Source organism: Blennius ocellaris (assembly GCF_963422515.1).
Source record: "Blennius ocellaris genome assembly, chromosome: 14".
NCBI classification, from domain to species: domain Eukaryota; kingdom Metazoa; phylum Chordata; class Actinopteri; order Blenniiformes; family Blenniidae; genus Blennius; species Blennius ocellaris.
The window spans coordinates 20620103-20636100 of NC_137663.1; the positions used below are offsets into that span (position 1 = coordinate 20620103).

Sequence of the window (15998 nt, forward strand, 5' to 3'; positions counted from 1 at the left end):
CCTCGATTTTGTCTCATGTTTGTTCTTTCCTTGCATTTGACTGCATTTGTGGATCACATTTTTTTTTTCAGTATGGAAGTGTTTTACTAACCCAAAAGTTGTTCATGATTAAAAGTTTAGTGATAATTCATTCAACTCTCAGGTAGAATCAGTCAGTATATTTGTTTTGATGTTCATAAAAATGTGGAACCATTTGGTGAAGCTTTCACAGATATATATTATATATACCATGGTGATGATGTAATATGGTGCAAAATTACAGGCATGCAAATACCAGCAAATCAATGTGTTGATCTCTCTATTTATTTACACGTATACCCCCATTTACACTCAGACTTGCACAAGCTTTGCTGTAGTTTCAAGGACAACAAAGAATCCCTTGAAAATTGGCACACACAGCTGTAAAGATCAGTTTTGAATGTTATATTTAGCATTTTTTTTCTGACTGGCTTTAAAATACAGAATGCTAATATCAGTTCCATAGCAAACCAGCATGCACTTCTCGTGTGTACTCAGATGTTCTGAATTAACCTTCTAGATGAACATGATCTCTCAGACTGAAGTATTATTTTTTTTCTTTCTTTTTTTTTTAATCCAGTCACAATTTTGAGGGCTTAACAAGATGGAATGTTCAAACTCAGGCTTTTCATTTCATAGAAACGAGTTTAAATCAGTCATTATAATTAACTGGGTTCGTTTAATGTACATAGAAAAATTCAGATATGAGGCATTCTAAGGAGCTTTATGGAAAGTAAGACAAAATAAAGATTGAGTTCACATCAAGATTACATTGAACATAATTAACTATAAAACCTTGCAATTCAGGTGATGAACAGTTAAAAACAAAAAACACATCGGATAATCTTCAATAGTGTCTCAAATGTGTAATTTAGGAATTTTGTTCTGTCCTGACAAGGAAAACATGAGTCCAACTTTGTCTCCAAACTGTTTTGGATTTAGTCAATACAAATTGCCAGAAGGGGTCACTGCTGTACAGTGTACCCTGCTGATGATGCCTTCATGAACAGTCATGAACAGTTGGAACTATTAAACTTTCGTAATGTTTAAACATTATAAACTGAAATACATGATTTGTATGAAATGTTTCATTCAGCATATGTACACAGAGCATACGTATACATATTTTTCATTTGATATCTCGGGATTTAACAGTTTGTTACCCCATATTTCAGCCTAAATCCTACTTAATATACATTTAATAGGCTGTTATAAAATCATCGTTTTATAAAATTAAACCTTGATCGTATACATGATTTAGAAAATTTAAGTATTATATTTTTTTTTATTGAGAACAACAAAGAGGAGTTTCGATATTTCATTAAAGTTCGTTTACCACCGAACAGAGTTATCCGTAGCCGGATTTTACCTTCTGTACCTGAAGGCATCAGTAGTACATTTCTCGCACCTGCTGTCAATTCCTGCGAAGAAAATGCAGAAAACTTATTTTCAGACAATTGCGCTTTTTATCTTTTTCGACGTTTGCAGGTAGGTAATTATTCTACCTCACGCCAGCAGCGATTCTCTGTTATTTTTTGACATATGACACATTTGCACTGCTCAAAGTGCTCCCTGAGGCCATCGGTACGAGAGAATGAGGGCAAAGCAGCTTAAAGGGAGAGAGAGCATTATGTCCAAGCTGAGGACTTATGATAGCGACAAGCCAACTGCACAGAGCGTGCTGTCAGTTCAGTAAAGGTAAACATTCTGTTTTTTGTTTTTTATGGGGAATTGACAATATTGACCTAATGGTAAAAGGGGTGTCAAGTTGTTGTTCTTGCCTTCTGTCCTCATGGGAGTTGTTTTAAGTTTGGATTAAGTGCGAATATACTATTGATGAGGTCCACAATACAAAGCGGGGCTGCTGGTTCTTGAGAGGATCTGTTCAAATATTCATCATCACTGAAAGGTGAATATTTGAAACCAGGTTAGCTGTCTAATTTAAAGCTCTTCCAAATATGATCTGTATGTGGGGCAGCTTCAGATGTACTCTGGTACAAATGCACTAAACTCAGACCCATAGTTTTGTACTTTATTTCGGATGTTTGCATAGAAAATCAAGGATTATTTTGGTAATCTGAAGAGAAGTGTCATGGCATGGAAGCAGTACTTTGCAAGGTGTGTTTGTTGTTTACATTCCAAAGGGGTGATGGAAAACCTATATTTATACAGTATTGGATTGAGAACATAAGCACTTGAATTGCATTGTGGCCTTTGAAGACCCTATTATATTAATCCATCATCTATACCCACTTCATTAAGACTATGGATACCAGAGGCATGAATTGATCTGTTCCAGCCACAACAAGGCAAAAGGCACTCTGGTTATTTTGAGTCGCCACTTGATTTCTTCTGTACTATTTTAACACCATTCAGAAAGAGCAGCATCAAACCAGGAACATGTGGGTGTGAGGCAACAGTGCTAACCACTGTTGATGAGTTCTGTCTACTATCTATTGCAGCTAAAAATAATATTCTGCAACTTCATCAGAATGTCAAAACGGAGAAAGAGTCTGATATTTTAGTCTTGGATTACACAAATAAAAGGGAACATAAACAAAATATTTGCGTGGGTGTCTTGTCAAACTGCTTTTTCTTTCATCACGGATGCCGGAGAATAGACACTAATGGCCAATGATTGTACTCCCAGTAAGTTATTCAGTCGGTTTTTATATAGTCAGTAGTATAGTATTTCATAATTTTCCCCTTTTACTTCTTCCTTACAGATGACATTACGAGTGTCTCATCCCAACGGGGAGAACATTCATGACGCCTACTTAATAATTTATATGCAACTGATGGTCTCAACACATTCAGGTATTAAATAACTGCTGAAACCATCAAGCATGTTTCATCTAATTAAGAAAGACAAGGAAAAAGACTTGGGCAAAAAGGAAAAGAAAGAGAAGAAAGAACGCATGTCCCAGGCGGAGTTAAAGAGCCTGGAAGAGATGAGCATTCGTAGAGGTTTCTTCCACCTTAATCGAGGGAGCTCAAAGAAGGACCCCCGGTGCAAACTGGAGATCTCGAGTCCGATCCCAATTAAGGTGGCCAGCAACAGCGAGCTCTGCCTGACAGACCTGGAGGCCGAAAGGCTCCACAACAAAGCGGAGCAGGACATGGGGCATGTTAGTGCAAGTGTTTCCGGCGAAGAGGTGAAGGAACCTGAACTGGCGCATCATCACAGCTCTGTAAAGGAGAGGGCGGCCAAGTTTGGAGAGCTGGCCAAGTTGAATTCAGTGGTAGGCCAGAGGCAAGCATTATGTTTCCTGAAAACCTCAAATATTCGTGAGCAGAACTGGAATGCACCTAATTTAAAGTCCTACCCCAATCCAAAAGGAGACCTTGTGGTTCCCATCCCTGAGTTGGTGGAGAAGACCTTCCCTGGGGTGGACCTGCAGTTGCCTGCTCTTGTTACTCCTCCAATACCTGACTCAAGAGAGCTCGAACTCCAGCGACGCAACACTGGGGATTTTGGCTTCTCTTTGCGAAGGACCACCATGCTAGACAGGCAGCCCGATGGAGGCGTGTGCCGGCGCGTGGTGCACTTTGCCGAGCCAGGGGCAGGGACCAAGGACCGGGCTCTGGGCCTGGTGCCAGGAGACAGGCTGGTGGAAATCAATGGGATCAATGTGGAGAACAAAAGCCGGGATGAAATTGTTGAGATGATCCGTCAGTCTGGAGAATCGGTCCGGCTGAGGGTGCAGCCTATTTTGGAGCTGAGCGAGTTGAGCCGCTGCTGGCTGAGGAACCCTACCGGCCTGCATGGAGAAATCTTTGATGTAAGTAGTACTGTAGAATCATGCACGATCCACTGTGTGAGTGTTCTAAATGAATATGCACATCAGTATCATATCTATAGAACTCACCCAACAACACATATGTATATATTCTTTTGATGCCATGTCCTTGACAATTCCAAGCTCTGTATTCACATCAGTCTGTGTTCTTACAGTTATAGCCATGCGTTACAATCTCAGTACAAAACCATTATGATTTCTAATTTATTTCCAAATCTGCATCCAAACATAGTGGATTAAATAATGCCTTGAACATAGGCGGCACTTTAATGACACTGGTAATGTGATTTTGTGCTTGTATGTATGGGGGAGTGTCCTTGTGTGTGTTTTGAAAGAGAGAATGTGTTCGGGTGTATATATAATCCCCCTACCACCCCCCTCAGTCTTTTGACGGCAAACAATGGGACGCTGAAGACAACAACGGCCCAAACGCCGCCACAGCCAATGGCCATATGGTCTCGTAAGACTTGGCTGGCCGCCCATTCAGTTCGTTCTGCTTGGATAATCATGTGCAACAAGTGTAGCAGCATCAAGTTAAACTCTTTATTAGCCGACACAACAAACACCTGAATTCAAACCTTTAGTTGACTTTTTACTCTTTTTTTTTTTTCCGCAGAGGCTTTGGTCTTTGATATATAGACAGTTTATAGAGTAAACACATATTCAATTAATCTGTGTCCTTATTTGATGTATGACCATCATTCTCACAAATTCACATTCTACAGGGCTAATGAAGTGCTCACAGACTGACTGACATGAGGAAGATTGTTTACATTCTTTTGTAATGCAACAGATGCAGTTTGTGGGTCTGAATGTGTTTTCAGAGCGTCCATCCATCCATTGGCATCCCTTGAGGAGGCGTGTGTCTCTCAGTTGTGCTTTGTCCTACATCCAAACCAATCTTGATGATCATTATAACACAGGCCTTTTGGAAAAAAGCAAAAAAAAAAAGTGCTTATGAAGCTGACCTAGAACCAACCGCTCTATTTAAAGGTGGTTAAAATAAGATCTTGATTCTGAAGCTCTGCAACACAGGTGTCTTCCATGATGCTTGAAGATACTATATTTTGTATGGCATTTGAAAGTGTGTCTATGTTTGAAGGTAAATAGTACTGACTTAATGGTTATATGGGAATTTATAGCTGGGTGATAATAGCTTAGTAATAAAAGCAAAATCATCTTTATTTTATTCAAAGGTTAACCACCCCCAAGAAATAAAACCCATCGGCATGAGGAACATAACATGAATGAACACATATCTGTTTAATTAAGCTTTAAAAAGAACATTTTGCTATTATAGGGACTATTTTTTTTGGCTAGGAGCAGTGACTTTGTGGAGTTTGTCATCATCCTGATGTTGCCAGGCAACCAGTGAGGATTGTTGTGCGCACAGTGGGAATACAATAATAATAATAAGCCTGTTACAGAACAAAACCTGCTCAGGATTGGTATCAGCTCAGCACCTGCTCTCCCGCTGTCTGTTTTTTTTTTCTTTTTTTTTTTTCTTTCAGGGTTTCTAATTGCAGCCCCATCAGACGGTTTGCTTTAGGTTGCATGCTATATTCTAACACCTTTGACATAAACATCTGTCATCAAAAGTAGAAAGAAACTCTCCCAGCTAAATGTGTCCCAGCACTAAACACATTTTGTCTTAAAATTTTACATATTTGAAATTTAAAGAGTCATTGGCTTGGATTTGCAATGATCTTTACTAAATGTAATTGAATGTCTTGGATGAATTTATCAAAGTGAGGATTTTGTGCATTTGCTGAAAGCCACCATTCAAGAAAACATAAAAACAACTGCCGTGTTTTGCCTCTTCTGTTTGATTATTAAAGCGTTCACCGTTTTTCCATAGTTACGATCAGCTTATTATGACAGTGGCCATCTCACTTAAACTTTCAAAACCTCTAATGCCTTCAATTACTGCACACATAAACAGCATTATTTAGAGATTCATATCTGCTCTCGCAATGGAGATTGTAACAACTTCTGATGTGTCTGTCAGAAGAAAGATATGAGGAATTAAAAAAGGGAATCAAAACACTGTAAAACATTTAAGTTGGATTATTATGCGCAAGATTGATGAGTATCCCAAAAAGGTGCTCCTGAATCCTATGTCACATCTTGACTGGTTACAAAAGGCTGGTGTGCTGCTCAAAAACACTATTGAATTTCAAACATTCAAACACTCGCTAATGTTCATTAAAATGTATCGATTCCTCCTGAAGCTCCCATACCTGTGTGCATTTTAGCAAAATGAAAAGCTTTTGTATATGTTAAGAAGATCTCCAGGTTGTCCCCGGACGCATGGCCAGTGATGTGTTCAGGGTCATCGGGTGTTTTGGGCCTCTCAATGTCAGATACCCTTGGTCAGGTGACCCTGCCACAGTTTATCAAACACTGACCTGTGTTCTTGCACTGATCCACGGCGCAACCACCTCATGGGCCAATCTAGTGAGAGTGACCTGCAAAGCCTCTGCAGGACACTAAGATGGGCTTTACGACAGTTTTCAGCCTCAGCTGATTGAAACAATACTCTAACGTAATACTCTAAATATGGCCCATGCTGACATTTCAGCTAACACAATGCCAAATGTGCTCACATCCATACATCCCTTATTTCCCTTCTCATTAGTTGTATTTCTCCAAGTTTGCTGTTGTCATCTAGAAATTGTCAAATGGTTTAATCTTCTCCCTGAGCTGCCCATTCAAATTACATCATCCTCATTCCCAGTCGAGCCATGTTACAGTATCAAAGAGTCTTAGTCCAAGTGTGGATTAAAGAGGTGGAGCTTCCAAGAGATCAAGCTGTTTGGTACATGATAGGGGCTACAACTAACATGTCATTTGATTGGAAATTATGTACAGTTAGATAAATCACATTCAAACCAAAGTCCAATGAGATTTTTTTTGTCTGGGTACAAATGGTGGCATGACTATTTTGACTGTAGTTTTTTACTCTAAGATTCCTGGCTATTCATCATTTGTCAGGCGTGCACAAGAGCTGCTCTAATTGTTACTTTTTTGTTTTATTTCTGGGAAATTAAATGAGATTATGAATGTAAGTGAATAAGGACATCTGTTAGGATGGCCATTTGCCATGAGCTGTTGCTTTTATCTGGAAATCATATCAGACTGTTCAGTGGGATAATTCTGCCCTCTTTTTTGTCTCCCTTTTAAAAACGGCAGGTTTTATCAGACCTGTGCTTGACTTTGCCTCTCACACATGCTCACATGACCTGCTTTCAGAGAACAAGCTTTTTGGCCTATTTACAATGTCAATTAAAATCCGGGTCGCATCTCTGGAATTGTGAGAGGAAGTCAGAATGTGATGTCCCATGATTCCTCTGTGCTCTGAGCTGCCAAAGGCATGAATGCCTGTCAAATCTCCATTTCTCTCTGTCTCTCTGCATTTAAAAAAAGGAAAAAACTCAAACACAGACATCAAGCAAATCAAATAACCCATTTTCAGTTTTTACAGTAAACGCAACATTATAATTTCTCAAAATCCAAAAAGAGTTGTGTAGATCATATGTAAATGAAGGTATTTAATACTTAGTATCTGGTGCACAACAATTCATAATGTGATTTAAGCAGATTTGATAGTATGGAGGAGTTATGTGGGTCAGAATCAGCCATGTCTTTAGCGCACACAGCTCTTAATCTTTGGTGTGCACTAACCATGTGTAGACAAACAGTTGACACATTGCTGTGTCCCAGCACCAGACTCCGGGATTAGCAGTCTGTGCTACATAGACCAGCCAGGCGACATGTTTGAATAGATCTTGCTCTGCAAAACGTCTGAGCTTAGCACAAGGAGAAGATGCTTTATAATTGTTTCTCTGTTTGTGAAGCAGTAAACGCTTTGATTTTGCGTGACAGTATTCTGCTGGATGCTTTTATATGTGGTGATCCTGAATGTGGTAGCCCAAAACGAAACACTCTCACTGTAACTATGCACAGGAGAATGGTTGTTTTGATTTGTCCAACGTTGCCTAGTCAAGCCAGTTGCCACACTCTCGTGTTTTCCTTGTGTGACAACAATCCATGACATAAGTAAACTAAATGCCTTCTCCAAGGCAACCCACCCTTCCAAGATTATATTTGAACCCAACTGGTTTCACCGCAGTTTACCAGATTTTTAATTTCAAATGTCAGAAGTGTCTTACTTTGATTTGCACAATGGTCTGATCGTTAACTGATATTTCACAAGCTTCTGCCTAACTTTGAAATGCTTAAAAGCCATTGATGTTCACTTTGATAAACATCAACATGAAACGTGTATTATTTGTGCTTTGTCTACAACAACTACCCAGTGTTGCACTCTTATTTGGGGTTGCCACTGAACAATGCAACGACTTGAATGTAGGTCAGTATGGTGTGCCAAAGCCGAATCTTCAGTGAACTGCAGGAGTCAATTCATTGCTGTATAGCTCCCTCTTGTGGTGCAAAGGGCATGATGCTGATTTTAAATATTCAGGATGTTTGCAGCTTCACGTAAACAAATTTGTTTTAGGAGTCCTATACATATAAGACTACTAAACTATAACCATCCTGATGTGTACATTGATTGCTTACACTTTTAGGTCAACTACCAACCTTATTTACTTTGTTATAGTTTTGTGTTTTCTTCAATTTATAATTTCACATTAAATGGCTAGTTGGACAAATCTAAATTATATCGAATGAGGAAGACTCCTTTTTTTCATTTCCTGCCACCAGGAGATGAGAGTTGTAGGAAGAAGTGGCTCTGGCAACTGATGTGGCTTTGCAAATTCTATTTATACCCCCCCTGATTTTCAGCAGCTGTCCCTCTTCTATCTCTATGCACAGCCCCTCTCACATTACCCCCCTTCCTCTTCTCAGATCACAACTTTTCTGTGCTGGACTGGCTGTAAACCCGCCTCCCCCTCGAGGTTGCCCTCCGTCCGTCTCTCTCTCTTTCTCAGGGCTGGTGCGTGTGTGCACTTCTAGCAGACCCTAGGTCTTACCCTGCCTTGGCTTTGACTGCACTGTTCCAGTGACAGAGTGAAGATTGGAAGGTTAACCAGGCCCACAGAGAAGGTAATGGGCTCGGGCCTCTGGTGGACTGTGTGTGTGTGTGGGGTGAGAAGAGTGGTCGGCTCAGGGTGTACATGCTCTGCTTAGCACTTCCATTAGGGCTCTGATGGCGTACTCAGAATGGCCTCCTTTGCTGCTGAAACTATTTATAGGAGTGGACTCTGATGAAAGCAGAGCTAGAGACGGTGAAACATGCTGTGGCGCCACTCACAGTGGCTTCTCAGTGAGTTAAAGTTGGTGAAATAGTTGAAATACTTGATGAACAGTTGATCATTAGTGTTCTGTGATTTCCCAAGTGGTATATTTCTGTTGTGATTGCTTGTAGTCAGTTCTGCCATTTCTATATAGTTACCTGATTGATTTTGTGGAATCATTGGGAAAAAAAAAACAAATCACTATGGTGTTCAAGCTAAAGCATAGTTTTTTGATATCGAGCAAATGTTTAACAGAAAATTAGAAGACTACTGCAGATGGGGATGGTTCGCTAGTGTTTGCAGTGTTCATGTTTGGTCTGCTGCCGTGTGATGAAAGCAATTGTTCATTTCATTATGTTGTCCATATGTTTTATCCTCAGTGCTGCATGGCCCCACTGCCCTGTTGGTGTTTGGCCTGTTGTGTGCAGAAAACAAGTTCACAGTGTCGCCTCTAAATTGCCATTCTTCATCGCTCAGCACCGCACATCCTCCTTTCTTTGGCTCTTTCTCTCTCCACCTTTATTTCTCTCTCATCGTTCCATATATTTATCCACCGCGTCGTCCAGCTTAATCCATGACTTCTGGCCTGTCATCATGGCGTACAAATCACGTTTTTCTTTCTGGGAGCAAAAGGGAAGTCTTGTTTTAGTGTTTCTGTCCATTTGCATCTTGTTTGTTTGTTGAATTTGTACAATGTGTATTCATTTTAATGACGAACATCTCTGGCATTGGCATCTGGTTTTATTGTGTTTTATTTTGCTCCCTCTTGTGCAGGTTAAAGTTGAGAACAAGGCAGATGTAAGTCCCTTCAGATGCATGTGTTTGGACAGTTGTTCTCATGGTACAAACAGTTTTGTTGCGCAGGCTAATGATTATCACCATGGGTCATAAGCTAAATGGTCCTCTGACATTAGCTCGTGACCGTTGGAATAGGTGATGACTGTGTCAGCTGATGGGGCTTGAGCTGGTATTTATCTTAGGACGTGGTGATCCTTCTTAACTACACTATTACAGCATATCCTTGATATAGAGCATCTTTATCTCAGTTAAATGTCTTGTGATTACAGAATTTATTTCCAACTCCACAAATAATTGTAAAATGTGATCAATTTCAAAATGATACAAAGAAAATGCCACTGACTTTGTCTTCCATACAAAAGTACTACATACATTTCTATTTTTTTTAAAATTCATTTTGTATCGCCCTAAAAAAAAAACAAGAATTTATTGGAAAATAATACTGTGCCAGTGGAATAACAAAGCCAGTCCATTAAAATGAAAATTTACCATATGTGAATGTAGCTTATGATATTTTCTCGTCCATTTCTTCCCTAAAGTTCATTGGCACCACACAGGAGAGGTATACCCTACACTTTGATAATCATTGCTCTAAATTATGACTCATCTTCATCATTTCTTAGTGTTATTCCTCCCGGCCTTCATCAGCAGCTGTGTTTGTTGGCATTTACTGCCACCAACTGTTTTATATTGTGTGGAACAAACTGGCACTTGTGCAGCCTTCTGCATGCTCATCATACAAACAAAACATTGCCTGATAGACTTTTCCTTTTTTCATCTTATCAGATATTATGAGATATTATTAAGAGTCGGTCAGAGTTTCAAATTAAAATGTTGAATTAAATGGCCTTATTCTATAAATTAAATGGACTGGTGGGTTTAAGATCTGTGAAAATAATCAACACCATCTTCTACCTTGCTCTGTTTGTGTACAGTCTGATGTAGACAGTAGTCAGCCCCAGACAGTTACTAAACCTGGAATAGACACAGCCAGTGGTCCACAGTCAACAGCATCACCGGCTGAGGATTCCAGTAGTAACATTACCATGGGTGGACCCGACGATCCCGGACAGGAGCAGAGCTCTAGTGGTAAAAAGGTGGTGAGGGTGGTCAGAAGAGTTGTTCGACGTGTGATTCCTGCTGGGACGGAGGAGCAGAACCAAACCACTGCATCTACATCTGCTGTGGACTCTGTGCTCAAGAAAACCAAAGCCCCCGGAGAGGAGAAGGATGATCTATCCATGGGCCTGACCAGTCTGATGGGTCGAAGTAGAACCAAAGAACACCGGCCTCGCACTCGCACCCAGGACCGCAAAGAAGACATGAAAGAAGAAGTGAACGTGGAGGAGGAGAAGGGAAGTGTAGAGGAAGAGGAGGAGCAATCCACTATGGATAAGCAAGGGGAGGTCTCATCTCTGTCCAGTTCTACAAAGCCTGCGCCACAACAGTCTAATCCTTTCACTCCTCCAGCCGGGTTCATACCTGCATCAAACCCCAACTCTTTGACCCGGCCTGCTGGTTTCATCCCGGCTCCAAAGCCCGACCCTTTAGCCCCACCTGCTGGTTTCATCCCTGCTCCAAGACAAAACCCCCTCGCCCGACCTGCCGGTTTTATCCCAGCTCCAAAACCCGACCCACTGGCCCCACCATCTGGTTTCATCCCCGCTCCAAAACCCAACCCACTGGCCCCACCTTCTGGTTTCATCCCAGCTCCCAAACAGAACCTGTTGTCGCCTCCTCCTGGTTTTATCCCTGCCAGAAAACCTAGTCCTGTCCCCCCAAAGCAGAATGCTCTTGCAAGACCTCCAGGGTTCATCCCTGCCCCTAAGGCAGATCCCCTAGGTCCCCCTGCAGGGTTCATCCCAAAGCCTCGGCAGTCAGCTCTAAAGGTACTGTGTGTAAAAAGTGCATGTTTGTAACCTAACAGTGGGTGGAGCGTGGCTTGTAATAACAACACAGACATTACTATTAACAACTCCCACTTTTACAACGCAAGTTCTACTCCTGAATTTGAAGATGGATTGTGAAATTTCACAACTGGCATTGGATTTAAACTACATCCCATCTTTTTTTCATTAACAAAATCCTCTGAACAACCTCTGGTCATTTTGTCTCGAGTAAAAGTTGCTCTTAAGCCCTGACAGAAACTTCAAATACCAGAGCTCCATCTAATAAGTGAAAAGCAGGGTGCATGCTCCAACTCATGATCAGACTTCATCAGTAGGCAATAAAGGCTCTGCTCATGGTCTGCACCCAGGGAGTGTGGTCAGCTGAAGTTGTCTTTGAGCACCGAGCTGTGACTCATTACTGTCACTCTCTGGAGCCAGAGGGTTGTGAAGTTGTGTTCTGTCCGCCTTGGACCACTGAGGCAGGAGCTTTAAGGATCTTTTTAGGGTGTTTTTCAAAGGACCAGGAAGAGTTTTGAGTGTCCAAATGATATTTTTGGAAAGCAAAGATATTGATTTAACATCCATTCTTGTTCAAGACTCTTAACAGTGAGGCAGGATCCTTCAGGCACACTCATTTCAGTTTTTATGAATTAACTTGATGTTTATATTAGCAGCATGTTTTCATTTAATTTTTAATTGTTTTGCACTTTACACAGTGCATTCCTATGTGGCCCTTGGTTAAATAAAGTAGTGATATTAGGTGGTTGGGTGTGGAATATGTCACTTTGGTTCGTACAGTTTGTCGCTGCTGCAATTTAGTTTCTTTGGCATTCAGTCTGTCAGAAGGCTCTCTGAAAAATGTATCAGCAGATGTCCATGAAGTCTGGCAAACCATTGGTTCTTTTGGCTGTGCAGCATAGGATTTGTTTTTGGAGATACTCACCTGGTATTTTAGCTGAAGGATGTGGTTTTCACTGCTCAAGGGAGATATTTAGTTTTTGAATATTGAGGACGGGAACAATATGTCAGCTCGGCTCAGAAATGTTATTCAGACTGTGCATCTCTAGAGCTTTGTGTTGTGAATTTGCTTTCTTGTCCTCACAGGAGATAGAATTGTGCCACAAAGACAATTTGGCATCCTGAGGCTCAAACAACCTTAGCCAAACCAGACCTTAGCCAAAGCAAAGCTCCGCCGGAATTGTCTCAGGAAAAAGAAATCAATGCATGCAGAATTTGTATTATTGTCTTTATGACAGTGGAGTTAATTCAAATTTTGACCATTTCATAAAGAAAGTTGTAAAACTGTCCACAAAGCTAACAAACGCACAAAAGATAACACACAGTACAAAAGGCCGCAAGCAAAACTAACAAAAAATTTAGAATTGCAGAGGCCAACTGCCACTGTGCCACCACAATGAGATATCGCAAAAGCGCAATAAAAGCCATATGTTTTCAACTTCTTAAGCCGAGCCCCCAAATTATGTTGCAATCCTCAGCTAGGGGGTACCAATGAGACCGAACAAAACTAAACAAGCCAAGAGATACAAAAAACCCAAACATGGTTTTTATTGGGAAAGTGGCAATCAATGTGACCATCTCTCATTGATTGAAAATAAGTTTGGAAGCACTGGAGTCCAACATAACTTTGATACCAACAGTAGCAGATATGGAAAAGAACTGAATTGATTCAGGCTTCGCTATTAAAGCTCTAATTATATATTTTAAGATGCTACTTTCAGAGTCTTTGTGGAGTTTTGTCGAGATGGTGCTAAATAATAGTGTCTTCATAAAACTGGGATCTCAGATAGATTTTTGCCACTTCTGACTTGGGAATGTTCTTGTTACGGCCATAAATGGAAAAACAACATTGTCACGAGCCACATAAATCAACACATCTACAAATATGTCCTCCTTGGTCAATATTAAACAGATTTGTATACAACATATGCTGCATTAAAGATGTTTTTTGTAACTCTTTATACTTGACTAAGGAAAGAGACTGTTTTGGTTTTACCTGCGAGAAAGCCATAACGTGCATCAGTAAGAAATATAATTTGGCTGTATTGAACGATTTCTCTTTTAGGGAGTACTTATTTGACATTGTTCTGGTGTATTGTTTCTTCCCACCAGTGGGAGTTCTTGAGCTTACTCATGAGCACATCTTCATTTCATTACCTTGAAGAAATTACTGACAAACGCCTTGATTCATTTGCTGCAACTCCTAATGATCCAATTTTCTACAAAAGTAATTTCCATCACCCATTTCCTGATTGAATAAACTGGAAAATTAAATTAGAAGAGAAGTCGGCAAACATCCTATAAAGATGGTTGGTTGGATGTGTAAAATTAAATCTTGAGTTAAAAGAAAATTGACCAGGTTAGAACTCAAATGACTGCCGTCTTCATTGTCATCATCATCTTCTCATGCTAATTTCATCTCCATGTGTGCATGTGTGTCTGTGAATGTTTTCACATGCTGTACAAAGGTAAAGGAGATTGGTGGTCCCACTGTGGTTTCCAATGACAAACCGTCTCCTGTTGCTCTGCTCCATTCCCAGTCTTCACCCAGTCAACAGGTGTGTGTTCATCTTGTCTGTTTACTCACATTCACAATGATAAGACATCTTTAAAAAAAAACCCTCCATTAAACGTTTCATTTGCCTAAAGTCGACAATCACAGGACGTTTTAGCTTGTGGCCACCAAATTGCCCTGATATCCAACTGTAGGTCCCAGAGCTGATTCCCTCTGAAGAAGACTACAAGCGCGTGAAGAGGATCTTCGCTGCCAATGACAATGATGTAACTTTTATTTTCTGCATCAGCTTGCATATTTGTTGCATCTGCCATTCTTTCTGATGGCCTACCCTGAGACGAGCTTGACGTTTTGCATCTCCAGTGGAAGGAAGGAAAAAAAAATCTTCAAAAAGAAGAAATCAGAAAATTATATAGATATGAGAAATGTTTGGAGTCATAGGTTGTGGACATCTTTAAGAATTGCGTTAGAACATAAAAGCTTTCAGGCGATAAGAGCTAGATTTGAGTAAACACTGAAGGCCAGTGAATTGATTAGTTGGTTGCAAATGTTTGTTTTAGAATGAGAATTGGCATGATTTATTTTCCTCTTGCAGATGACTTGTTTACCATTAAACTGCATATGCTTAGTGTCAGGGCAGTACTTTCTTTGCAGTCATTCAATAGCATCAATTAGATTATATCCAGAGAAGTACATGCTGTCTAATGGTAGACTGTGACACTGTGTGACAATATTGCTAATGTTGAATAGTATGGCTCTGAATTGTAACTGATTTCGCTCAAGGTCTAGCACACTCCCCCCCCCCCCCCCCCCCCCCTTTCACTCTGATCTCCTGTTTTTTCAATTCACGTCCTGTGTATCTGTCTCTGCTTTTCTGTGGGTCACTGGATCCTGACTTGCCACTGTCGTCTTTGCTGTTTGCATGGCTAGCGTGCCAGAGGCCGCAAATCCTCTCAGGTACAGCCTGCTCGACCGTTCGCTCGGTGCACTCCCTTGGTTGTCGAGTGCAGGAATCTAAGCCTGTTTTCTTCTACTGACCCCTCAATGCCCTATTTTGTATGTGCACGTCTGCTGGACTTTGTTCCCACACTTTTACTGGGTTCAGGCTGAGGTCAGGAATGAGGATGGGTCTATATGGATTTTATGCTGATATTATGTCCCAGAGCCTCATATCATATTGGAGTTTGGATGAAATATTGGTGGTGATTTATGGTACCTGGATGCGGATGTTATGGGATGCTATTTTCTCAACTTAGGACTATTCTAGTTAAGTCATTAGCCTTTATTCACCTGCTTAGTTAATATCCACATTACTTTTAATATTTTGTCTTTTATGTTATTTATCGATATGCAGCTTTGTATTATTATAGTACCTGCTATATTCTTGGTCTTTCAGGAGATCTTAACAATACAAATTATACCAGAGTTAGATCTTATCTACAGTGGACCTAATGTACCCTCCAGTTGTACAATGATAATAATACTTTTGCTTATATGCTTGTTATACTGTAGATACATGTATTGTTTAACAACCTCTAAAATGCCTTGCACATATCTGGAAAGCATTGGTCATGTGAACAACTGATTTTGCATGCAATGACAATATTCAGATTTACTTTTTGTATTTGTGGAATACTATTTCGCTATTGGCACCCCTCAATGCTGTTGCACACACTTTGTGGTTGTCTGAATTTATATTGCT

The 15998-nt window shown here is 40.4% G+C and overlaps 1 protein-coding gene across 5 annotated transcripts in view; it reads left to right on the forward strand.

The window, feature by feature from the left end:
* Positions 1–8739: 8739 nt before the first annotated feature.
* Positions 8740–15998, forward strand: part of LOC308139276 (unconventional myosin-XVIIIa-like) — a 61526-nt gene continuing 54267 nt past the window's right edge. The window contains exons 1-6 of one of the 5 annotated variants that reach the window (XM_080508655.1): positions 8740–8885; positions 9851–9874; positions 10810–11763; positions 14250–14339; positions 14491–14562; positions 15227–15253. In XM_080508655.1, coding sequence (XP_080364781.1) covers positions 10921–11763; positions 14250–14339; positions 14491–14562; positions 15227–15253 — 1032 coding nt within the window. In that variant the 5' untranslated portion in view covers positions 8740–8885; positions 9851–9874; positions 10810–10920. Of the gene's footprint in view, positions 8886–9850; positions 9875–10562; positions 11764–14249; positions 14340–14490; positions 14563–15226; positions 15254–15998 lie in introns of those variants that run through there. The other 4 variants (XM_080508657.1, XM_080508658.1, XM_080508656.1 and 1 more) reach the window with 4 other exon arrangements.